Genomic DNA, 26133 nt, shown 5'->3' on the forward strand with positions numbered 1-26133 from the left:
GAAGGGTACTGCATACGTGAGAAGTGATCGTGTACTAGACCTGTAAGTTCGATTCACGTGGCACGCCATTTCTTTGTTGCAACTGCGTTCCCCCAGTTAGGCGTTTTCGCTTCATGTTTGCCATGTGTCACATTGTGGCACAGCAGCGAAGCTTATTGCAATGGTTAGTCCCTAAGCAGTCGGAGTCCCGCTGCAACTAGAACAATATTATTAAATTTCGCCCTATTGCCGGGTTATTGTCATGTTGACATTACTCTTTTGATCAAAGGTTATGATTGTTTTTGCTTGGTTTTAACAGGACAAAAGTGTCTTCTCTCTATTCAAGTGAAATAAAGGTTATGGTCTTCTGCATGTATGGTGACGTGGCCTCCATTCACAGAAGTATGTTTTAACATACTTCCGTGTTTCCGCTTTATTGCGAGAAAAAGTTGTCGCGTACTATAGATCCAGCGTACCCAATTTTTACTACGGTGTCAATTGGAGTACACTGCCTGCGTTTATTAAATCATCACGATGATATCATTTGCTCACACAGGAAGTATGACACATTTCCTCGAAACATGATTCGAACGCAGAAACCAGCGCCAAACTTATCTTTATGCTCATGCACATTTGCTCTAATTGTTGAACTATCTCTTGTATTTAATGATACATTGTGGTTGTATATCTAGTGATTCTTATGCTATTTATACATGTGTTTTCTACAGCTCTAATTTCTTCAATGCCAACACTGTGTGCACAATTAACATGAAGTCTCCCAAACAGTTAAACTTTGAGGCGTTCTTCTGTACTACAATTGTCCTCAATATTTTTGAATAAAATAGCTTTGAGATAAGCGAAACTGAAACTGGAATAGGAAATGAAACCAGGTAGCATCGAATAAATTGTTTATTGCATGCCCACCAAACCAAAACGTCTGATGGTCACTACGTGGCCGAAGACGAGACGGCGTAGTCGACGTCCTGCACGCGTTTTTCCTCTGGCTCAAAACTTTACTTCATGCAGATTGGTCAGAATGCAGGTCTGGAAAGAGGTAAAACAAGACAGGCAGGAGAAGTTAGACTATGCTATGCACTTAACAGCACTCGAGAAATGTAGGGACTGTTAGTCAATTAATTTTTGCTTAATTATTCCTAGCAAGCGAACTGATGAGCCGTCGTCATAAATACGGCTTAGAAGCCGCACGGCGGAGACATTCTTTGCAGCCGCTTTGGCTCAATGGTTTCGGTGCTCAGCTGCTGACCCGAAAGACGCGGGTTCGATTCCAGCCGCGGCGGCGGTACAATTTCGATGGAGTCAAAATTTTAGAGGGCCGTGTACTGTGCGATGTAAGTGCACGTTAAAGAACCGCAGGTGGTTTAAATATCCGGAGCCCTTCACTACGGAGACCCTCATAGTCTGAGTCGCTTCGGGACGTTAAACCACCACAAACCTAAAACAAACCTTTGCAAAAAGAATCAGATTTTTAATGTCACTGCATGAGATTTGCCGTTTTAACTGCGTTTCCCGTATTAACCTCGGCTTCGAAATAACACGGGGATAATTAAAAAAAATAATTTTTTTAAATAAGGTTTCTCCGGGGGTTGCCGAAAAGATGCGACGCGTCCATTGACTCAACAATGAGAGGAGCAGTCACTTTGAGTGATCGTTTGATTACGTCGTTACAAATAGGGCGACTTAGTTTGGCATATATGCTTTGGTGTATACACTTTGCATATACTGCCAAGTACTGCGGTAAAAAGCGCTGCCGTCTGTGACCTAAGAGACCCACGTGACCTGGCGCTTTGGTTGAATCGGCACACTTACCTTGACTTCGTCGTAGGCAACATTTTCCTTCTCTGTAAGTGCTGCCGCTTCCTAAAATGATAACATAAAAGAAAGATATAATGCTTTGCAATGAACTGAGTGGATGAACACAAATTTATTAAGGAAGACATTACCTTTGGGCACGACAACATTGAAAGAATACGGGGTCCTAAACCCCCACCAGAGCGCCAGCGCTGGCTTGGAAGCTAGTGTGAAAGCTACATTGTCGTCTGCCATTGCCCCAGTGCAAGTCCCCCGTGTGTGCTAGACTGTAAAAATATTTCTTTTAACTTCATTTTTTTCTCTCTTTTTATTAGATCCCTGTCCTGCACAAAGTTCCTGCTCCCGAGAGTTTCTTGGCGTCGGATTCTAGGCACAGCTACAGGACTTGGTCACGTACGTAGGCAAAAGTGCCAGTTAAAAACGGCGTTAATTGGATACTTCGTTATGAACATCGTCTATCGTGATGCTTAGCGTCTGTGCTTATGTGTGTCGTTTGTCCTTTTTTCTTTACGCAGTTTTACTCGTTCGCTAAGGGTTCGCTCAGCTGAGTTGCAGTCATGCTGCACGGAAAATATGTATGTGCATTGTTTTTAAGAAGTGGTTCTGACAGATACAGGTACCTCCGATATGAAAGGGAACAGTGAGTTTGCGCAAGACAGTGAGTTGTGTTCTATATTCTGCACTGGGGTTAAATAAAATCTGAAACAGCTGCTGTTCATCAAAAGGTAAACTATTTAGAACAGAGGAAAATGTTCCCTTCTCGCTCATTTTTTGAGTAATCATTAGTTGAATGCTCGCAGTTTGTTCTCGTTAATTTCGAACGTACCCGTATCAGTTAAATCACTCGGATTGCTCGGTTTGGTCCTGGTCGCCATTTGTAACCCATTGCTTTGTAAAGTTAACTAAAACACGAGAAGAATCCGCAAAAAAGGCCGCCGATAGTAGGACTACATAAAGGAAGGATGTCCACTGGTACTGCGGTCATACCTTCGCGCGTATCGATGCATCTCTGAAGCATAGTTTTCCCTGAAAAAGAAGAAAGAAAGCAATATCCTTATCCACACAAGAATATGGATTTTAGCCTAGGCTAGTCCGTTCATTGTTGTCAAGATTAATTCAGCTCGAAAGAACGAAGACACATAAGGGAACACACAACACAGGAGAGGCGTTGGTTCTGCATTATGTTTTCTCTTTTGTGTTCTAATTTCTTCGCGCTGGATTCATCTTTTGACGCTCAGAAATAGCGATTAAACTGTGTTGAACAACCCGAGAAGGGCTTCCACTCAGATTACGTATATATCTAACCGGTAAAAGGTATTGGTAGAGGGAAGGTGAGCAGACGGTTCTTGATAACCACAGACTATACAAGGGAGGGAAAAGCCTCAGAGTGCTTGCCTGAGCACTATGAGGTTGTTCCCTCCCTTGTTTATTTCGTGATTATCCACAAAGTATTTTTTTTGTTTGATGGGCCAATATGGGGTTTCTTGTGAACTACTCAAGTAACCATCCACCGCATGGGCCACAGATGTGTCGTCATCGTCAAACAGTGTTAAATGAAAAGAAAAATGAAGGTAGATAAGGGCAAAAACAACTGACCGAAGGTGTATATTATTGACAAATAAATAACCACGCTAACGGCTACAACTTACAGCGAGCTCTCTTTCAGCGGGGTTTGAAATGTCAGACTTCGTAGCTGCGCACTTCGTTCCTTCGCTTGCGACGGGAAGTGTGATCTGAAACAGGAATGCATGAATATATTCACAAATGCATGCGGAGCGAACCGCTTCATCTTTATTACTTTCGTACTTATAAAATTTCGTTTAAACGTATTTAAAGCATTGGCGACGTGTAAACATTTCAGAGTAAACCTACAGATGCTAAAAGCTCATGGAGAAGGGCGTCACGGTAAGTTTCCGCATACACATGAAATTTAGTTGCTTTGGACCCTATAAAGACGAAACAGATAAAAAACCAGAAACCTAGGCAGAGGCACAGGGACACAAAAATTCGCAGAGACATCTAATTACATTATTTGCTGGAAATGTGACAGCGTTAGAAGCTGTTGACGCCGTTACATTAATTTTTGTGCCGTTATTTCTTGGCTGTGTTTTCAGAGCCCTGCATCTCTGTCTGAACCAGGACCAGAAACTTACAGTTGCCACTTCCGCTCTGGTGACGTCATTTCCAGTGCTCGGAATTATGCGACCAATGAGACATATTGCCACGCGCCTAACGCGCCGCGCGGCCTCCGCGCTGAGTCGAAGACGACGACGAAGCGGCGGTGGGCTCTCGTGGCGCGCTGTTCTGTTCTGTGTCGTGGAAGCTGGCTCGATAATTAAAAAGAAGGCTCCCGGTCTTGGGTTCTCCCCGACGTCTACCTTCACGGCTCCTCTGGTCGTGACACTGGTGGAGGTGCGGCCGATGCTCCCTACTCCTGAGGACGACTCGACGCGTCCGCCTCTTGTGACCACCCCTGTCCATCGTGCCAGCCGGAGGATCCGCGGCCTGTCCCCCGAGGCCCTTCCTATTGTCAGCGCGCCTTCAACTACCACTCCACTCATGGCGACGCCACTGCCCGCCCTGCCTACGACTGTCCCTGCAGCCAGCCCCACCTATCTCACCCTTCAGACTCCACGCACGCCTAAGCCCTTTCACGGCGACCTGTTTGAAGATGCCGAAGACTGGTTGGCTCACTACGAACGGGTCGCGACCTTTAACTGCTGGGACGACGCTACAAAGCTGCGTAACGTTTACTTCAGCCTTGAAGACTCTGCACGAACGTGGTTCGAAAACCATGAGACTACTTTCTCTACGTGGCCGGACTTTCGACGTCAGCTCCTGAGTACGTATGCCAACAGCGACCGCCGGGAGAGCGCAGAGCGTGCACTGTCCTCTCGAATTCAGCTCCCCAATGAGGGTGTTGCCATGTACGTCGAGGATGTGAAGCGTCTTTGCCATCGCGCCGATCCGGCCATGCCTGAAGAAAAAAAGTTGCGGCACCTGATGCGCGGCGTAAAAGACCAGCTCTTTTCCGGCCTCGTGCGGAACCCGCCCAACACCGTCGCGGAGTTCCTGGCCGACGCCGTGCACATGGAGAAATTGCTGCAGCAAAGATCCTATCAATACGACCGGCAACTGCGCAAGACGTCGACTCTATCAACGTTGGACCGGTTGGACCATGATCCCAGGACGAATCCGGACTCTCTTCGCGAACTGATCCGTTCCGTGGTCCGCGAGGAGCTGCAGCACCTTCAAGCCACCTTTGCCCCTCGCGTCGATTCCGTCACCAGCGTCATCCGCGAGGAAGTCCGACAGGCACTCAGGGCACAAGACGCTGCAGCTGTGCCGGCGCCGCAACCGACCCCATACGATCCCGCGTCGTACCCGACTCCTGTCCAGCCAGTCACGTACGCGGACGTCGTGCGCCGCGCGGCCCCATCTCCTGGGCCTTCGCCTTACACCGCACCATTGGTCGCGGTGCACTCTGCCCAGCCGACTCCTTACTGGGCGGATCGGCGCCAGGCACCGCGGAAGACTGACCTCTGGCGCACTCCGGATCAACGCCCGCTCTGCTACCACTGTGGTGAGGCCGGCCATCTCTACCGGCGGTGCCCCTATCGCGAAATGGGACTACGCGGTTTTTCTGTCGACAGCCCCCGTCCACGCCCTGGAGAGCGCCCTCAAGACATCGCCGAGTATGTCACCCGCCAGCGTAGTTCACCATCTCCTCCGCGCCGCGAGTCGCGATCGCCCTCTCCACGCCGGTCTTCGCCCTCTGGGTCCCGTTTCGCCTCAGGACAACGTGGTTCCTCGAGCCCTCGTCGGGAAAACTAGCTCCGGCGGCCTTTGGAGGTGAGGCCGCCGAACGCCGTTCCGACGCAAAGCTTCCACCGCCGCAGCAACTGAATCGCCCCGACGTCGCACGCCGCATCGCTGCACAGTTTTCCCCGACGCGCCTTTCGTATCGCCGCGATGCCGCAACCCCAGTCGCCTACCCGCTTCCGCCGCCGCACCGACCCAATCGCCCCGACGCCGAACGCCGCATCGCCGAAGAGTTTCCCCCAACGCGCCGCTTGAATCGCTCCGACAGCGCAACCCCAGTCGCCGACCAGGTTCCGCCGCCGCACCGACTGAATCCTCCACAACAGCCATCGACGGGCCGTACTGAAGGCAGGGTCTCCTTGGATATCCCTGTTCTCGTCGACGCAAAGGAGGTCAGCGCGTTGGTTGATACGGGCGCAGATTACTCTATCCTTAGCGGACGGCTTGCGACGGCCCTGAAAAAAGTGACGACACCCTGGGACGGTCCCGACATACGCACGGCAGGCGGACATCTTGTCGCACCACTCGGCATGTGTGCGGCCCGGGTTACGGTTCGAGGCTGCACATTCGTTGCCACTTTTCTCGTTCTCCGCGACTGTTCTCGTGATGTCATCCTTGGCATCGACTTTCTTCGCGAGCACGGTGCGATCATAGACCTCCCGAACCGCTTGGTGACGTTTTCTACCGCAATGGCCACAGAAGAACCTGCGCACCAGGGTTCTCGGTCCGCCCTGCGAGTCGCCGACGATAACGTTACGGTGCCACCACGTGCCAGCATTCTCGCGAGAGTTACCTGCGACGAGCCACATAGGGGACTCCGGGTTGTCGAGCCTAATGTCTCCCTCGTACTCACTAAGGGGGTTGCGGTGGCACGGGGCCTTGGATCCTTTCATGACGGTTGTACAGAGGTCCTTGTCACCAACTTCTGCAATGAACATCGACATCTGTTCCGTGGCACAGCCATCGCTTACGTCGACCATGTTCAGGAAGTGGCCGAATGCTTTGCTTGTGCGGAGGACACACCTGGAGCTGACGCCGAAGCGGTCACCAGCGTAGACATAAATCCTGGCCTTCCACCCACTGAAAAGAGGCAACTCCAGGACCTCTTGCGGGAGTTTGGTGCGTGTTTCACGTCGTCGTCCAAAGTGCGCCAAACGTCGATAGTTAAACACCGCATTATCACGCATGAAGGAGCCCGACCCATCCATCAGCAGCCCTATCGTGTGTCCCCTCGTGAGCGAGATGCTATTCAAACACAGGTCGAAGAGGTGCTCACAGACGGCGTCATCCAACCGTCAAGCAGTCCGTGGTCGTCTCCTGTCGTCCTCGTGAAAAAGAAAGACGGGACACTACGGTTCTGCGTCGACTACAGGAAGCTGAACAGTGTGACCAAGAAAGACGTGTACCCGCTCCCGCGTATCGACGACTCACTCGACCGACTTCGTCAAGCCAAGTACTTCTCTTCGGTCGACCTCAGAAGTGGTTATTGGCAGATAGAAGTTGATGAGAGGGACCGTGAGAAAACCGCCTTCATTACACCGGACGGGCTGTATGAATTTCGCGTCCTCCCATTCGGGCTCTGCTGTGCTCCTGCCACGTTCCAAAGAATGATGGACACCGTTCTCACCGGTTTGAAGTGGCAGACCTGTCTTGTTTATCTTGACGATGTCATCATTTTTTCCGCAACGTTCACGGAACATCTGCACCGCCTCAGGACTGTCCTCAAAGCCGTTCGATCCGCCAACCTCTCCCTCAAACCAGAAAAATGCCACTTTGGGTTCACCGAATTGAAGTTCCTCGGGCACGTCATTCGTGCTGACGGAATCCGCGCTGACCCAGAGAAGCTTGCTGCCGTTGCTGCCTTTCCGGTCCCCTCCCACAAAAAAGCTGTCCGACGTTTTCTGGGCCTGTGCTCCTATTATCGCCGCTTCATTAGAAACTTCGCCCAGCTCGCCAGCCCTCTGACGCTCCTCACCCGTGATGACACGTCATTTTCCTGGGGCAACGAACAACAGACTGCCTTCGACGAGTTACGACGCCTACTCCAATCACCGCCCATCCTGGCACATTTCGACGAAGATGCCGACACGGAGGTGCACACGGATGCGAGCAACGTCGGTCTTGGCGCCGTTCTAGTTCAGCGGCAAAACGGTGTCGACAAAGTAATTGCCTACGCCAGCCGCGCACTGTCGCGTGCTGAGTTGAACTACTCTACCACGGAAAAAGAATGTTTAGCGGTAGTCTGGGCCGCCGCCAAGTTCCGCCCATACCTCTATGGCAGACCGTTTCGTATCGTCACCGACCACCACTCGCTGTGCTGGCTGAAAAATTTAAACGACCCTTGCGGCCGACTAGCACGTTGGGCATTACTCCTGCAGGAATTCGATTTCACCGTCACCTACAAGTCAGGCCGGAAACACACCGACGCTGATACCTTGTCACGTGCTCCCGTCGAACCTCCTCCGCAAGACACCACCGACGATGATAGCTTCCTTGGAGCGGTCAGCACATCTGAGCTCGTTTCCAGACAGCGTGCCGACGCCGAGCTCCGTCTGTTCATCGAACATCTCGAAGGTGGGTGCCCTGAAATAGCACGAAACCTAGCTCGTGGACTATCGTCGTTCTGCCTGCGGAGAGGGGTGCTTTATAAAAAGAACTCTACTTCAAGTCCGACAACTTACCTGCTCGTCATACCGTCTGATCTGCGGGATGAAGTCCTCCTTGCCTGCCATGATGAACCGACTTCCGGCCACCTTGGAGTTACCCGCACCTTATCCCGAATCCGGCAGAACTATTACTGGCCCAACCTAACTTCCAGTGTCAAGCATTATGTCCGGACATGCCGGCAATGCCAGCGGCGAAAAAAACCCGCGCTCAAGCCTCCTGGGCTGCTTCAGTGCATCGAGCCGCCACAAATACCATTCGACAAAGTCGGCATGGACCTTCTGGGGCCATTTCCTCTCTCGTCTTCCGGCCACAAGTGGATCGTAGTCGCCACAGACTACTTGACCCGCTACGCTGAAACGAAGGCCCTTGCGCGAGGTACTGCCGCCGAAGTTGCCCACTTCTTTATGCACGACATCGTGCTTAGACACGGCGCCCCATCGGCCATCATTACTGACCGAGGCAAGGCGTTTACAGCCCGAGTCCTACGTGACATCTTAGCGCTTAGCCATACTGCTCATCGACCAACAACAGCGTATCATCCCCAAACAAATGGTCTAACGGAACGGCTCAACAAAACATTGGCGGACATGATCTCGATGTACGTCGACGTTGAACACAAAACCTGGGATGAGGTCTTGCCGTACGTCACCTTCGCATATAATACCGCGACGCAGGAAACCACCCAGTTCACCCCGTTCCGTCTCGTGTATGGCAGAGAGGTCCGCATGATGCTAGACGCCATGCTGCCGTACGGCGACGCAGAGCTTCCCCCTGAAGCTGGCCACTTCGTGGAGGAAGCAGAGCAGGCCCGTCAGCTGGCCCGCTTGCACATCAAGGACCAGCAATGCGCCGATGCCCGACACTATAACCTTCGGCACAGGGACGTGCACTACGAGCCGGGCGACCACGTGTGGGTGTGGACACCAGTGCGCCGCAAGGGATTGTGCGAAAAGCTTTTAAACAGGTATTTTGGCCCGTACAAGGTCCTGCGCCGCCTGAACAGCGTCAACTACGAAGTTGTCCCCCATGGAACTGTGGTCGTCGGCCCTCAGCGTCAACGGCCTGAAATCGTGCATGTAGTGCGCTTAAAGCCGTACTTTTCGCGTGACTGAGCGCTGTGTTCACGCTGCTTCGTACCTTTTCCCCTTACCCCACGTGTGAACTTGACTCCCCTGCATGTCATCTAGCGCGCACTGTATAGTTCACCTCACCCCCAGTCCTCCCCTCACTGTACATATCCCATTCCACATCGAGACGATGTTTGTTTTCGCGGGGGGGAATAATGCCACGCGCCTAACGCGCCGCGCGGCCTCCGCGCTGAGTCGAAGACGACGACGAAGCGGCGGTGGGCTCTCGTGGCGCGCTGTTCTGTTCTGTGTCGTGGAAGCTGGCTCGATAATTAAAAAGAAGGCTCCCGGTCTTGGGTTCTCCCCGACGTCTACCTTCACGGCTCCTCTGGTCGTGACAATATTTTACCCGATGGGGCTTCTAATGCTTTAGCATTCAAACGGACATGCAGTCAAACAGCCACAAACAGGGACAGACGGCCTCATAAGATGCAAAAAAAAAAAACTTTTAAAACTGAGAAATCGGAAAGAATATACAAAAACAAACATTCAAACAAACACAGGAAGAGACAAGGAGACACCTAGGGAACACTTAAAACTGCGTACAGGAACTCCCTGTGGTGACAAATGAGGTCGATGGTATCTTCACCGCTTATCCCTACCACCTGAAGAGCCCACTTCTCTCCGTTCTGAGGCCCGCTTCAGTGAAGTGAACACGTAACCGCCACGATGCTCAGTGGTTAGAGTTACCGGCTGCTGAGGTCAAATACGGGGGTTCAACCCCGCCGCAGCGGCCGCAGTCCGATGAAGGCGAAACCGGACAGTCTTGTATTGCGTGATGGCAGTGCACGTTAAAGAACACGAAGTGGTCGAAAATTTACCGGAGCTCTCAAATCCGGTCCTTGTTTCTCTCTTTTTTTTCTTTCTTTCACTTCCTCCTTGCTGCCTTTCCTCATGGCGCGGTTAAGGTGTCCACTGCGAAGTTAGTTACTGCGCCATTTCCTTTGCTTCAGAAGCAATCTTCATTTTTTTCTCATACAAATCGACCTCGAGAATGCCCGCTCCTCTAGTCGCTTATTGTCTGTATTCATACATTCCGTGCATTTATGTTAGAAAAAAAAAACAGTCGTTTTGGGTAATTAGGCCATATGCGGATATGTGCGCTAGCATGACGTCAGTTGTCGGTTGGAGCTACGAGCTACCATGTGGTACCAGGCTACCACCTAATTATCACCCCAACCTCTTCTTCTGTTTATCTTCTGTGCAAGCACCATTCGAATTACGTTCTCCTCCTAACCACTGCTGCTCATTCCGCTTAGCTCGGTGCGCATAGGGGCGGTGCCACCTAATTAGCGCCCCAGGTTCGTGAGAAGTAAGCCACCCGGTGGTAGGTGGCGCAGTGGCATAAGGCAGGTGCTATGGCAGGTGTTGCCATTGGAGGGACTTGGGCTGCATGGCTTGTGTTGCTACCCAGGTAGCTCTTCCCGAGCACCCTCTCACGACTAAATCGGATGCCGCCTGACACGGTGGGCAGGTGAGCAGCATGCCACAAAACCGGCTTCAGAGAAACAGACAGACAAACAAACAATGCCCTGGGAATGGCCGCTATAAGTGCCAGGGTAGATAGATATATCAAGCCGCAGATTACCTTCCTTAGCAGTGTTACTCCTTCCGGATTCTTGGCGGCGCAGTCTAGAAGGATCTTGCCCTTCGAGAGTATCTTCTCCGCCAGCTCATCGTTGCCGGCATTTTCGCGAACGGCTTTCTCGATGAGCGCCTTCACCTCCTCCACTGCGAATGGGTGGGGTTAATGTTCTCCACTGTATAACCAGAATGTTGCAACTATCGCAGGTAAGCTTTGTTCGACAGAAAGAAAGTGTCGCTGCAGTGTGTTCAACCGAGCTCATTCTTTGTCTCAGCTTCTTACAGCTCAGAGGGGAGCAAGAGACATTCTCCTGTATTCCCCCTTTCTTTCGAGACGCCGTGAGGGCGGTGGATCTACTGTGCCTCTCTTTCCTTCATCTAAAGGAACACCCGCTATAAGGCACACATGTGTGAGATCCACATTGAATATAGCTTGCTTGCCCATTCAATTTTTTTTTTCAGGAAGGTAATGATGCACTTAAAGCGGAGTGGTGAGGTGTGTGCTAGAACTGCTGTCTTCTCACGCCTAATTATTGTAGTTATTAACGGCGTATTCGAATGGACTGCTCGGAGCGTCGCCCAGAATGCGCGGGAGCACGATGTGCGGCAAGGTCCAACCTGAACTCAGGACCTGAATGCAAATCACCCCCTGAAACTTGCTTTTGGCTTCGCGGAGCAATATAACTTTCCCCAGATCACCTATTGGAAAACGTCGTAAACAGTAAAGAGAGATTGAAGAGGAAGCTTAAGCTTTATGGACAAAGCGAGCTCACACACGCGGTTACAGGAGCACTCATTCTTCTTGCAGAAGTAAACTACGACGTGCGCGGTGCTTCGTCGATAACACGTCGTAGCAGCTGGCTTTTGAATTGTTTTTTTACAGAAGGGATGCGACAAAGATAATGTTTTGTCACTAGACGGGGTTGTGGCTGCATGCAGTTGAGAGAGCTCTGAGGGCTTCTAGTGAATTAAGATACCAGTTTTAGGTCGTAAACGCGAATTTTCTTGGAAGCAACAAAAGCTCTGCGATTTCTTTTTCAAGTAATATTCCACAATATTTCGTTCCATGAATATGATTTTCTTTCCACGAAATTGTACGTGACAGACGACATTGAGTAACTTTTATTACTAGCCCGGCTCCAGCTCCAGTCACAGCGTGTTTTTTAAACCATTGTTAGAAACAGCCATCTGATACTTATTGAGGTGTATTGAAACTTTATGCTACTGGCCATGTGGCACACATTTACGATGCAGATCTCTATCACCGTAATGCTCAGTCGAACCATTTGTCACTAAACGAACAGCATTTCGTTCACAAGTCTTTATAAAGTGGTATTCATCCTGTGAACGCTAGCTTGACGATCAGTTGTAAATAAAATTGAGAAAAGCTGGTATTGTCACTTAAGTGTTCATAAAGAAATACGGCTTCTTAGACGGCATCCGCCGTGAAGCAAGAAAATAGAAGTTTTCTTTACTACCTCGCGAATAGGTTGTAATGTTTAGCTTTTATGGGGAGCTGCACTCAAGAGGGAAACTGTTGAGAGACAAAATACAATTACATCTGTTTCGTCTTGCAGCCAAATGTAGGCTGTGTAAGGGAACGTAGCCTGAAATGCTGAAGCAGGGAGCCAACAGCGTGTTTGCATTCTTGCTCATCCTTTTCAAAATGTAACCTGTCCATCTTCTGAACATAACTTCTACAGTTTGCTTCTTCGCACAAAAGAAATTCCCCTCTATTGAACGCTGTCAGTAAAGTTCAGTGGATTAGGCTGATCCGTGCTAAGAAAATAAAACCCACTTGGAAAAATTTGCAGTGGTTTAGCTCTGGCTAAACCTGGAGGATTGCGAAAGCAACGAGGAGAGAGAGAGAGGCGATGGAGAGCGCGCGGCAGCGGCCTCGGCCCCGGCACGCTAGCTATGCGCCGCTACTGCGCATGCTCAACTGGCGAGCGCGGCGGCGGCACCTCTGAGTCACCCGCGCAGCAACGGCGGCGGCGCGCCAGCTGTGCGCCGTCCTCGCGCATGCGCAGTAAGGCCTTGCGTCAGCTCCGCGAAATGACTCCGCGGCTCGCGTAGTGTTGCTTTCGCAGCAAAAATTTGGCACTGCTCTTAGGACCTTCATAAACACTTAGGTCCTTACGGACTTCCAGCCAACAAAGCCTGTATAGAAGCCGAAAGTAGACGCTACAAAAAAAATTTGAGAATGCTCACATTCTTTTCGTTATGCTTTCTTACATCGGCTTTTCAGCCTTACGCTCGTTGTTATAACGACTGGGACAGCTTCATTCGAAATCTTCGCTGTAAATTGACTCACGTTCATCGGCTGTGGCGAGGTACAGAAGACCAAGACACAGGCACAGGCCGAAAATTCGTTGCATTTTGCCGGTGTTGAAGTCAGAGTGCAACTTAAAAGATATCCGAGTTCTACGCGCGTTCAGCAAAAAATTGAACAACTGACACCGATATGGCGAGGAGTGGGCATCCGACCGAGGTTTATATAGCCGCTCCCAAGCAGATCGCCTGGCCCCCAGCTTGATGACTGCGCCGCCCTCGACATACAGCTCGGCAACCTTCTAAACTTGTTTGTATCGTGACGCTACATGCGAGGAAGTTTTCAGAAATCGTGGCGAAAGACGAGTCCATTAGAATTCCCCCAAGGACAGTGTTCTCGCGCAGGAAAATGGGCGCCGCCTACTTTTTTTCTCGTTTGAGTGCCGTCGAAGGCGGACGTTCTCATCATTCACTTCAAGAAACGCACGTGCGGTGTGAAGAGCTGGTAAATAGCGTCTACACTCGTGAAGTCTGTCTTAATGACTTCGCTCTATATTAACAGAAAGTTTCTGCCTGAAAACTATATCATGTGATCTCAGATTTTTAAGCGCTCTCATGAGGGCTCGTTGTAAAACACGGCATACCTCAGTGACGTTTCAAATGAGCGACACGCATGGAATTATGGGAACCCGGAATTCGTGTGATATTAGAAACATGTAGAAATACGCATGTTCTCCGGAAGTCTTCAGTATCCATTGTGTACAGTTTCTATACGATTCTCATATGATATGCCTGACATCATAAAGAATGCTGATGTGTGCATCATACTGCACAGTCTGGACAAAAGCATTTTTAACCGGGAACCCTTTATGAACGCAGCTTTTTTCGCATAATGTAACATTTCACAATAGCAATCAATATATCCAAATATCACCCGAAGCAGTCTTGCATTCTTTTTATTAACATTTTTGCTATCGCCAAAAGCGTTCCCCCATGGGTTTTCTACGGCAGCCCTAACTGTTCGATGCAATCGATGGAAACACTTTGAAAGAAAGACTTTTCTACATATGAGAAAAATGGACCATTGCCTTCAATATTTTTACAACACTGTCTTACAATTTCCCAATTTTCAAATTTTTTCTCCGAGTATGTTGAACATGTGTCCGTATATGGTATGGAGTCGGTGTGGTCTATATGTTCATTTGCGTCGAACAAAAAACATACGGGAATATGACGATCGTCATATGGAATGCTTCAGAAGCATATATTTCAAGATTGTATGTTTTTATCACTACTGTCGCATATATGAAGGGCCCGTCTAGCCTCCATCACCTGCCTAGCCGAAAATTTTGTGACAGTCTATGGTTTTGGGACCACCTCGAGCGGCTGTTTTGAGTGATGTCAATTTAAGCTTTGAATATGTACATTTCATATTGTGCGCCTTAGAACAAAAGGCGGACGTTTGCCCTGCTCTCAATAAAAGCTGCGGTCTGCGTGTGATAATTGCGGAAGAAAAAAGTGTACGAGCAATTACCGCCTAGCAGGAGCAACTTCTATGTCAAATATCATAAACTCAGTGCTCTTGCACGGCTGCTGCCGCTAATAGCAATAATACTATATAACAACAATAATTGTTATTGTCAGATACCATATTACATTTTCAATTACTGGCCTGCCAAAGCAGAAATGGCTTCCGGTGCTAGGCCCGGCAAAATCTGCGAAACGGCGCCGAGAAATCCACCGTAGAAAAACATTCTTCAATGACTCTATTTTAAGAAATCACTAAGAAAGAAGAAATTTGAGAAAAGGAAGCCTTGCACATTATTTTGGTCACAAGGTACGAAGAGCAAGCGGCTGCACTTATCGTAAAACATTAGGCTAAATAGAGTGAAACTAAAAAAAGCAGTGGGGAAGAAGGGTACACTCATGGAATACACAGGAGTTATCATAAGCTTAAGAATACTAAATTTCAAGAACTAATCCCCGGTTCCAATGACATGAAACTTAACTCACAGTCCTAATGGTGCCACCCTCTTTTTCTTTTATTTTTTTTCTGATCTGAAGATGCGCCTGTTGTGATGATTCATTATGCACCCTAATATTCTGCTACAATGCTTTTCTTTAGCTTTAGCGATTTACCTGTATTTACCATTGTATCTTCTTGTCATAATGCTCGCGTTGTAATTTGAAACTTTGCCGCAAAAATAAGTAGAATATTGTGCGTTTATTTTTGTTATTCGTTTTTGTTTTTGTTTGCTTTTTTTCAGTGTTTTGTTCTGACTACTGCTTACTGCTATATTTTTTACTGCTCCCCCCCCCCCCCCCCATTTCCTTATTTAGTACCCTCGAAAGATGGCCTCTGAGGGTATGTTTCAATGAATAAATATTTAGGAAAGACACAAGAATCACAAAAGGTGCATGCTAGATAATTACAATATTCACATTAAATAAGCGCTAAAGAATCCAAAAGAGCTAAACAAAAATAAAGCACAATACTGAATTACTAATAATTGCATGGATAGTACATAATTACTGTCACTGCGGCACGAGGATAACAAAGTAAAGAGAATAACAAACAATAAAAATTACTCTATCAACTTTTAAGCAAATAAGGATTTCACATGAAAGTGTACTGAAAATTTTGAGCACCTAGGAATGCCTCCTTCTTTCTCCGTTACTGCTTGCTTTCCGCGGTAACTGAAGATAGAACATTAGACGATAAACAACAAGGAACAGAAAATTTCAGCCAAGCGTTGTGTATTGATGCATGAGGACTAAGAAAAGCTCGGAGCATGGCCTGTTATGTGATCAATGCAGGATCCTACTCTGCAACCTATCTTCCCTGGTTGAAACGCTTTTTGTATTTTCTATGCCGTTGGATGACAGCACAACTAAGCAGCTTGTAACAGTGCCGTTCGTTGGACATGAAATATTCATGTTCAAGCCGCCCTAAAGACATATAACTCACTCACAGATTTAAAAAGTTTAAAGACTTCTCTAGCTCTACTAGAAAGCGATTTGCCTGTTCGCCGGAGGACGATAGAAAGCCGGTAATAACAGACAGCCGAACTGAATTATAATAATAAGTTTATTACCAGTTTCCGTGCTACTTTTCAGTTGCAGGCCTGTAAAAGCCGAAAATGGCTTGAGGGAATATGGCTGGCAAAATTGGCGAAAAGACAGACATCCAGCAGAAAAAAATAATTTATAGATGGCTTGTAAGAAAGCAAAAATAGAGAAAGGTATATAAAAATGTTAGACATCAATCTGGTAAAAAGAAATGAAGAAAAAGTGGGAAGACAAAAACTTGAATGGTTGGTTGGTTTATGGGGTTTAACGTCCCAAAGCGACTAAGGCTATGAGAGACGCCGTAGTGGAGGGCTCCGGAAACTTGAATGCAGGAGAGCAATACAGTTTTGAATGTACAGGAAGTATCATATGCACAAGATCACGACAGACACGAAGCGCACAAACGTACACTAGGTAAAAAATAGTCACACAAAATACACGTATCGGTCATCTTTTAGGTATATAGAACAGAAAAATACGGCATTCATAATTGTGCGGAAAATATACAATGGCTAACATCGCAGCATCGGGGCAACATAACACATCGTAGAGATGAAAAAAAAAACTATCAAAGTGACTGTAGCAACTTATTCAGTTTACTTGTAGAGTCTGCTTAGAAAATGTAATCGGGAAGGCTGTCGAAAATTTTCAGTTCGTAGCCACACCTCGCTTGGCCAGGTGCATAACGTTGTGCGTTCCGTAGCACTTTGGGAACCGCGTACCGACTGTTTTAAATTCTGAATGCCAAAAATGTATAGAGGCCACTGTTTCTTATAGAGTGATTCAAACGACAGCAAACCTAAGGACCTAAATCAATTCTCACCAAGGACAATAGAAGAATTTGAAGCAATGCTCTTTAAAATACTTTTTAGTACCCTATTTGTTTGATCCTTCCAAAGAGCAGGACATGTGCAAAGACGGTAATTCCATACCGCAGCAAACCATAAGCTAGAGAATGCGCAATATTTTTTTACCTGCAGTGCAGCTAAGGGTTTCATGTTAATTAAAAATGGGAGGGAACACTTAAAGGTGCACTGAAGAGGAGCCTGAACTTGTCTTTTTGCCGCGGGAACTCGATCTACACGTTTCTAGCATTCTTAGAAACTGCGACTTATTGCCCTGTGTGGCCGATTTCCCAAATTAAATCGATTTAACGTCCGGCTCCCGCCCTTTTATTTGATTTCTCCCTGTACGGTGGGCGGAGTCGACCAACGCGCGGAGTGCCTTTCACCCAGTCCCGTGGCGGCTTGCCGCTGTGCCATCGGCGGAGTAATACGTAGTAGTCCGTAGTAGCAAATAGTCCGCGCGTATTTTTATTTCTGCGGGCTTATTTTGCGCCTATATTATCTGCGAATGAAACTATTTATTCATGGAAACCTAAAAAACAAAATAAAGCGAAAGCAAAGCCTCCACGGAGCTGGCTGAAAGGAACTTCACGCGTTGGTCGACTCCGCCTATCGTACGAGGGAGAATTAAAAAAAAAAGGGCGGGAGCCGGACGTTAATTCGATTTAATTAGGGAAATCGGCCATACAGGGCAATAAGTTGCAGTTTCTAAGAATGCTAGGAACGTGTAGATCGAGTTCCCGCGGCAAAAAGACATGTTCAGAATCCTCTTCAGTGCACCTTTAAGCTCCGTCTTAAGGCCATGACGCGATAGCGTAATCAATTCCTATATATTAGGAAGGTCATTCTCTATTTTGCATTCATAGATCCCTGGGAGTCATCATACCACTCCTCGCGCTGTGGTACAGCGGTTGAGCGAAGCGTCACTACCTTGCAATGGCAGGTGCTTCCAGCGGTGGGCCTTGTGCGGCCCAGTTTGCTCCTCCCCACCGACCAATCATTAATTTAACATTCGTCTGTCACGGTGGGCAGGTTGAGATGATGCAACAAAGTCACGTGACCTAGTTGGCCCACCTGCCACCTAGGTTGCTCTCTGGGCCCCACCGGCCAGAGTCATGCCAGTGATTTTTCGCTCACAACGCCGACGCCGACAACGCCAACGCCGGATTTCCTGCACAACGAGGCCTTTAACGCTATCGCGTTAAAACCTACCGACAGTAAAAATGATACTAAAACCGCCGTCAGCTTGACAGAAGAATAAAGACTGTGATCGTCTAAATCTTTTGTTCAAGAGATTGGCTACTCCAGCTTGCACAAGCCTTTCGTTTGTTCGTAGTACAGTGGATTACGGAAAGCGGCAAACAGAGAGAAGGCAATTGAAACTGCTTTTATTGTGGACGGAATACGAGAGTTTATCTTTAGTAAGACGGGACGGCTACTTCCCGTAGTGGTTCGTCAAAAGAAGCATGGTTTTCCACAGCGCGCGGTCATCATTAGTTTCCTCTCTTTTTTTGTCTTCTGAGCTCCACGAGACATAATTACGCATTTCGCTTTTGCTAACCCGAAGATGTCAGTCGGAATAGAAGTGTTTATGGCGAAGCTTATGCGATATGTGAATCGTGCCTGGCTGTCGCTCTATTCAACGTCAGGTCTGCATTACCGCTTCGGTCAGGTCGTTTATGTTGTCTATAGGAGGCGTAAGGCGTGCCTTCTGTGCCCAGAAATAGCAGCTCTTTCATACACGACCGCCGCACCCTCGGCGAAATAAACATATTAGTGTCGTTCGTCGCGCAGTTCCTTTGTGTCGGTGCTGCAACACTAACGCGAAATATCGTTGTGTTTGTTTTGTCATGTTCTTCTTTCACCGCCGCCGGCACGTGGCGTTGTCACTTTTCCACGCGAGAAGCCGCCAGATATTCGTGGTATCATTATAGCCGCGGGAAAGTACTTCTATAATCTTAGATAAGGAGCAAGATACAACCCGGAGGCGACTCCAGACGCGATCCTTCATGATCCTTTATTGACTATCGAAATTATATCCCGGTGATTACGACCCGGAATGTGTAGACTATGTGACGAAATAGCCACTTGGGATCATATAATTGTAGAACTTTAAGAGGAGTCGCCGCCGGAATCTCTAATACAAGTTCCTACTCTCGAGCAATGGGAGACCATGTCGGTCAGCTCAGACCAGGGCGTTCAAACCCGGGCCATTGAATGGGCTACTCAGGTCGCTGTTAGCCGTGGACTGATAACCACCCAGCACGGATTATCTCCATTTTGCCTTTTGTGACGAAATAAATGTTTTGCAATCCAATCTAAGACGTTCGAGATTGTTTTGGATGTGTCATGCATCTCATCTGAAAAGTTCGTCGTCGCCTGTAAATTGAGCCGATAGCGACAAACATTTTGATTTTCGATGAACGCGCAATGCAGTTGGTGTTATCGCTGCCACCGAGTTGTCCTGTTCTTTGTAGGCAGAGGCCCACCCAGTAAAGAGGTATTTATGAAGTGAAGTCTTTTGATTGCCTTGTTCCGAATTGCATGAGGTCCTGGCAAGGAAGATCTCCCTGGCAGACGCCAACAAAATCATTACGTGGCAGGACTTCAAAGCGTAGAAAGGTGAGTTGCCTACAGAGCTTGTTGGCTCTGATTGTTACCGTATAGTGCGCTTTCGGTTTTGTGGTGCGAAACTGTTTTAGCTGAGATAATGTAAGGACTTATTCGCTGTAAGGAGAATGGGTACTTACATTCTCATGCCTGCAATGGACCTTCGATGGGACTTCGCCTATAATATGATCCTCAGTGGCGCGATTACTGACTTGAAGTGAACAATAAAGTGAGAAAAAAGGAACTGAAATAAGGCAAGACAATTACTTGTGTTCGGTGTGGAGAAATGCTATGATCAGCGTGCACTTGGCAGTGATTTGAAGGACACATCTGCTTCTTGTGCCTTTAAATGTCGGGCACTGCTTTCATGATAGCAAAACCTATACCCGGTCTCTAGCAAATACGAAGTGAATACTGCGTGGAACGTTTGTGCTGCTTACGTATTACTGAGTGCCAAAAACTGCGGCTGAAAAGAATTTTGTGCACATTGAGTTTTGCAGATGTATCGACGACGTGATACTGCTGTCTTATTTCAAAGTCCCTCTTATTGCCCTCAGCAAAATCTCGTATGCTCTAATGCTATTTTTATTTGTGTCTTACGCATAAAGCATTAATTACTGAGGTCAGTTGTTTTCTTGAAATATACCTGACTAATCTCCTGGTGTAAGAGCTTGCTTTTACGTTTCCTGTGTCTGCGAGCTCCCTATTCGTATTTTTGCATTCTCCCGTGCTTTCCCTTGCTTTCTCATTCTGTGAGCGCTTAATTTTGTTTAATTTGGGTTTCATAGCTTTCACTGCATTGACAAAAATTATGTCCTCCATCGTTTCTAATAGGGAGCCCTAATTTCACCGGGAAAGTTCAGCGCAATATATAGCACTCTTATGCCATTTGTGCACAGCAGGCTATTTAGGCTCGTTCTCTGCTCGCGTAAAGCTTAAACTTGCGTCGTGGGTTAGTCCTGCAACCTCTTGCTGTGTCACTATTCAGAGTATTGTGTATTGTAGTTTTAAACTAATAAATTATGTGTTTGATTAAAAATTTTCACTGTTGTCTACTTTTATATGAGATACGTATTCTGTCAGAGCCCATTGCTCACGAACTCGGGTGCTCAAGAACGGCTCTCGAACAAGGAGCAATAACTATACCTTTAACTCTACCTGTCGAGCATAAAGACGAATAGTTGGGCCTGTTGGTACACTACACCTGAACTGCAACGCTACGCACGAGGCAAGGACGAAGGAAGAAGGCAAGACGAGCTATGTTGCCCTTGTCTTTACATATCGTGTGGTGCGCATTGGCATTACAGCAACAGTCGCACTATTGACTCACTTAATGATTAAATGTCCCTCTTAGTTTTTCTACTGCAATGCGGGGAAGAATTATTTTTGAGCTAGATGCTGTTCAGCACGGTGACTAACAAGCAGCACCGTTAATTTACCACGTTTGAAAAGGGATACCTCGCCCCCTATAGTGCTCGGCGCAAGCTCACTTCACAACAGTTACTTCTCAAACTTCGTCACTTTTCTTGGCGCTTTAGTTTTTATGTACACTTTTCTTTCGGAAACTTTTCGCACTCTACTTTTCTACGCACATCTCCTATCTTCCTTTGGCTCACCCTGCACCCTTTGCTGTTGCTTAGCGGCTTTTGCTTCGGAGTTCAAGTTCAGAGGTCGAATCCTGACAGCAGTGGCCATAGTAGTCCTGGGGGGGTGAGATTCAGAAATAGCCTTGCGCCGTGCGATATCGTTGCACCTTAAATAACCCCGGGTGGTAGAAATTGATCTGGAGCTATGCACTTCGGCGTCCCTCATATCCCACGTGCAACTAGGAGACGTTAACTCCAGAGATCACAGACCAACCTTGAGCGTATTGTGGTGGTCGCCCCGCACTTCAACTCATGGTCTGGCAATGTCACTTCGTTCTTGACGTCTCAACAATGGTTAATGACACCCCTGCGTACTGGGAGGTGGCCTGACCGAGGTATTGAGCGCATTGAGGCTTTGGCAGCCGCCTATGATGCCCCGGGACGAGGGTTGCTATACGCTAAGCTGCTTTTTTAGAAACAGAGGCGTTTTGACTACTACTAGCTAGTAATATTCCTTAAGGCATCTCTGATAGTTAATTTTGTACCCTGAATGCTTTCTTGCTGAATATAATGTTTTTTTTTTTTGTAGTACGTGAACAACTAAGCCCATCATACGCCAAACATCATGTCTAATGAACACAACAGAACATTTCCTTTGCAATTATATCATATAAGCTTGCCAGCAGGCTGGCTCGGTAAGTTACGGCTTTACTGAAACAGGTAAGCAAAGAGCGCTAGATTAGCGCGCTGGCTATTTCTCGCCGTAGATTTCCTCGCAGGCAACAAATTATCACTGTATCCATTGTTTCGGAGGAAATGAAACCGATATAATTCGCAATAAAGAGCAGCATATAAGCAACGGTGAGTGAAAGCGTACTTGTGATCGCTCATCGACGCTCCATTATCTAATCTGTTCTGTGCTAATAAACGGTACTTTCGAGTGTATTATCGGTTCATCGGGCATGCAAAGCGAAGTAAAGGGAGCTATAGCGACAACTGAGAGGAGGCAACGGGCACCTTCTGTTTTCCAAAGCTCGTTTGCCCTTTGCTTTATAGCGGGTCGTATGTCGGCGCTGATAGCTTCTCCTAGAGCCTAGTGACGTCACTTAGTCTACTGCTCAGCGATACGCTGCGTAACCCACAAGAATTACGAGTCAGTTTTGGACCGGCGTCAGCAGCCTAGGCGTAAAAAGATAACAGCTTCGAGATAGCAGCTCAGCATTCGCTCATAATGGCGGTGCGGCAAACGTAAGTACACACTATCTTTCATTGCGCCTTCGCCTGTTGGTACGGCGTGTTGTAGATTATCAACGCCGCAGCTGATAACAGTGTCACAGTTGGCTCATCTCTCTCGTTTCGTGCGGACCGTTCCAATACTATACAGCTGTTTCTTTTGTTGTCAAGCCGTCAGCAGCTGCCTCACACGTGTGTGCATATATTCTTGGTCGGCATTGCGACCTGCAGCTCTTAGAGCACTTGGCACCGTTTCATCGTCAGGATGCCCGGCACGGAATACGTCCTCACGGGATTCGGCGACTTCCTGGAGCGTAGACGTGTAGTCTTCGTCGAGCCGCTGCCCAAGAATCGAGTCTGCGGCGTGTGCGGTATGGTGGCCAGCCACTCTTTTCTGTTGCCATGTTGTCACGTTGTATGCGATTCCTGCAAATCTTTCATCTCTGACGAAAGTGACATCTGCCCTTTGGATGGGAGAACGTTCGCGGAGGAGGACGTCCTTTCGATGACATTCAAGCTGTCATATTTGGAGCAGCACCGAGTTCTCTGCGTAGCCGGAGGCGAAAAATGTGAGTTCACGGGCAAACTTTCGGAGCTGAAGGATCATTTGACGGAGTGTGACAGCGATGAGGTCAAGTGTGTCAAGTGCCAGCGGCACATGCTTCGCATTGACCTCTTCGAACACTGCCGCCAATGTTCCGGTGAGGCTGTTCAAGGTACAACGGTGAGCTCAAGTGCGGTCGGAAGTGCCGCCGATAAACTGGAAGCAGTGAAGAAAGACCTGGAAAAGATACGAGAGTGGGCCTCGAGCAATAACGTCGACCACGACGCTCTCATAAATGAAGCGAACTCAATAGTGGAGTGCATGACCAGCATTGCGTGGCAGTTGGCCGACACAGAAAAGAAGGCCAGTGAGAAGCAAGACGCCACGGTTCTTCCAGCTCCAAAGAAAGTGACGTACACACCAGGGCCGTACCGTGCTGCTTCGAAGCTTGGTGCTTTTATCGAGTTCTACCTTTTCGTCGATGCATACGGCGCGTACAACTCCCTGACGGGGGACAAGAAGGAGCACGTGCAATCACACGGCACCCACATCTCGGCTGGCTACGCCTTCGAGTTACAGTTCCAGTGCCGGAAGCAGGATGATGGCGAGGTGCTCGTATCCTTCACATTGATCCTTCACGAGTGCATCTGGGATGCTTTGCAGGAGTGGCCCTTTTCTAAGAAGGTCACGATAATCCTCACACACCCCAAAGACCAGGAGAAGGACATCAAGATGTTGGTGAGCGCTAACTCTCCGGATATGGTGAGGAGACCTGTCCCTGGAGTTGGTAACAGGGGCTTTCAGACGGAGTCAGTCAACTGGAGGGACCTCGAACTGCAGGGATTCATCCATAACAACAACATCTACGTCAACGTGGAACTCGAGTGATGAGTCTAAGGTATCTGTGCTTCGCCGTTGCCCTGTCGCGACTAACTTAGGGGCTGAACTCGCACCGGATCGCCCGATACACAAAAGAGTTTATTGCAGTTCACAGCCGGTACAATTCCCTGCAACTGGACTCGAGGCACCATTTTAGAGAAGTCATAGCAAATTAAATTGTATTGCCTGTCTATTCATTGCTCCCATTCGCTTAATCGGATGAATGCGCACGAGGCAAATTAAGTTGTATATCTTGAAAAATTTAGCGCGACACACAAGGACAGAAAGAAGTAGACGACACGAGCGCTGACTAACAACTGGAAGTTTATTCGAAAACACGTAGAATTATAAAGGAAGAAAGTGCGATAAAATCGTTGGTCAAAAACCATCGACTACGGAAGATCGCAGCTAAGCATGATGTGCAGCTGGTCTTTTCAGCTGATAACAAGGTCGGGAGAGTGTGCGCGGCAGTTCGGAACAGGCTAGACAAGACACTGCCTCGAAAATACCCGCGGGAGTGTACTGCCAGTCATGCCAGCGATTTCACCGCCTGCGAAAAGGGGGTTGTGTACAAGGTGCCATTGGCCTGCGGGAAGGTGTATTACGGCCAAACGGGCAGGTGCATCAATGTGCGGCTGCAGGAGCACAAGAATTCACTGGACTGCAGGAAACCGGTGTCTTCGAACCTTGTTTTGCACTGCCGTGAGTGCAAGGATCTCGGGACCAGCAAGTGCTCGCCGAACCTTGACAACACTACGATTGTGTACAAGAATGACAACGTGTTGTGTAGGGAAATTTACGAGGCATATAGTATCGCCAAGGCTCATAACACGTGCGTGGCCAAACCGTCCGTTACTATACGGGAAAAAGAGGTAGCTTATCTGGACAAGTGCTTTGCGCCTTGATAGCAGGAGCTGGCGGTGACTGTTGTGTTTAGTTTTCTTCTTTTGGTTTTTGACCAACGATTTTATCGCACTTTCTTCCTTTATAATTCTACGTGTTTTCGAATAAACTTCCAGTTGTTAGTCAGCGCTCGTGTCGTCTACTTCTTTCTGTCCTTGTGTGTCGCGCTAAATTTTTCAAGATGTATGTTAACCAACTCGCCCAGTCTGCAGTATTGCTAAGTTGTATATTTTTTTGAGCTTATCACATGCCAGCTTCACTATCCCTCGAGTCGGCTTAGCGGCTGAGACCATTCTTGTCAGTCGAAATGTCTTGCTTGGCGGTTATGGCAGCGATCGGCAGGCGACGGAAACATCCTGAGGGGCGCAATTTTGGTCCCGTTTTTTTCCCTTTCCTATTCAATAGTTCGAAAGCAATTTTGAAGCTTTAGCCGCTCTTAGCTTTATCTTCAATTTCGCGCCGTCTGCACTAGCAGCGCAGACTGTGGCAGCGCGCCGATAACGTCACGGCTTGTCTATCTTTCGACGGGAGCTTCGGTGGGGGATAAGCGCTTGGGTCTGTGCTGCCTGGCTGCGCCAGTGTATGCTTACAAAGCTGGCGAGTGCACGTGCGTTGGAGAGGAGGATATAGTAGTTTGAACAAGAACGCGTTAAGTCTTGATCCACAAGGCTCGCTCGGGATACCCGTTCGCTGCAGATGTGATTGCCAAATGGTAATCGGCTGTTTGAAAATGATCAGCATAACTACGCCCACTGCAGGACAAAGGCCTGCCCTCAAATTAACCCCGGTCCTGTGCCTGCTGCGGCCGTGTTGTCCCTTTGATTAAGCCGGTCTTAACCGTTGATTAAGCTACATACGCGAAGGGGGCCTGGCATCGAAATGGTTTTCGGGTGGACTATACGAACAGGACAGAGAAGTGGATTGTAGCAGTACGGAGAGTCATGTCGGAATCCTTTGTCGTTTAACATTATTCATAGTTGCTTGCATTCAAAGTTGAATCTTACCCGGTGATACCTTCTTACTCGCTGCCTTCTTACCATCTTGCCCGCTGATACCTTGACGTCAGCGAGTTTTGTAGTTCCGGTATGGAAGGGAATAGTTAGTTTGCCCGTTTGGCCGAATTATGTTGCTAAATCTACCCAGAAGTTAAAAAAAAAAATGAATCCTGGCCATTGTCAGTCGAG

The 26133-nt window shown here is 48.1% G+C and overlaps 2 protein-coding genes across 3 annotated transcripts; one reads left to right on the forward strand and one right to left on the reverse strand.

Moving 5' to 3' along the window:
• Positions 1-870: 870 nt before the first annotated feature.
• Positions 871-13569, reverse strand: LOC149335980 (uncharacterized). Of its 2 annotated transcripts, none has more exons than XM_089552498.1 (6): positions 13324-13569; positions 11014-11156; positions 3459-3542; positions 2797-2835; positions 1807-1857; positions 871-1023 (listed from the first exon to the last, which is right to left on the reverse strand). In XM_089552498.1, the coding sequence occupies exons 1-6, from the start codon at positions 13385-13387 to the stop codon at positions 985-987; spliced, it is 420 nt and encodes a 139-aa protein (XP_089408624.1). In that variant the 5' UTR covers positions 13388-13569; the 3' UTR covers positions 871-984. The 2 variants fall into 2 exon arrangements, with proteins under 2 accessions (XP_089408624.1, XP_089408625.1); XM_089552499.1 differs by lacking the exons at positions 11014-11156; positions 13324-13569 and adding exons at positions 8066-8258; positions 8313-10985.
• A 9176-nt stretch (positions 13570-22745) lies between these two features.
• LOC149335981 (uncharacterized) lies at positions 22746-25075 on the forward strand. The gene has a single exon (XM_089552500.1). It carries the CDS (start codon positions 22889-22891, stop codon positions 24053-24055), a length of 1167 nt encoding a protein of 388 aa, XP_089408626.1. The 5' UTR covers positions 22746-22888; the 3' UTR covers positions 24056-25075.
• The last annotated feature ends 1058 nt before the right edge of the window (positions 25076-26133 follow it).

This window comes from Amblyomma mixtum, chromosome 7, assembly GCF_055824585.1.
Source record: "Amblyomma mixtum isolate Tamu chromosome 7, ASM5582458v1, whole genome shotgun sequence".
NCBI lineage: Eukaryota > Metazoa > Arthropoda > Arachnida > Ixodida > Ixodidae > Amblyomma > Amblyomma mixtum.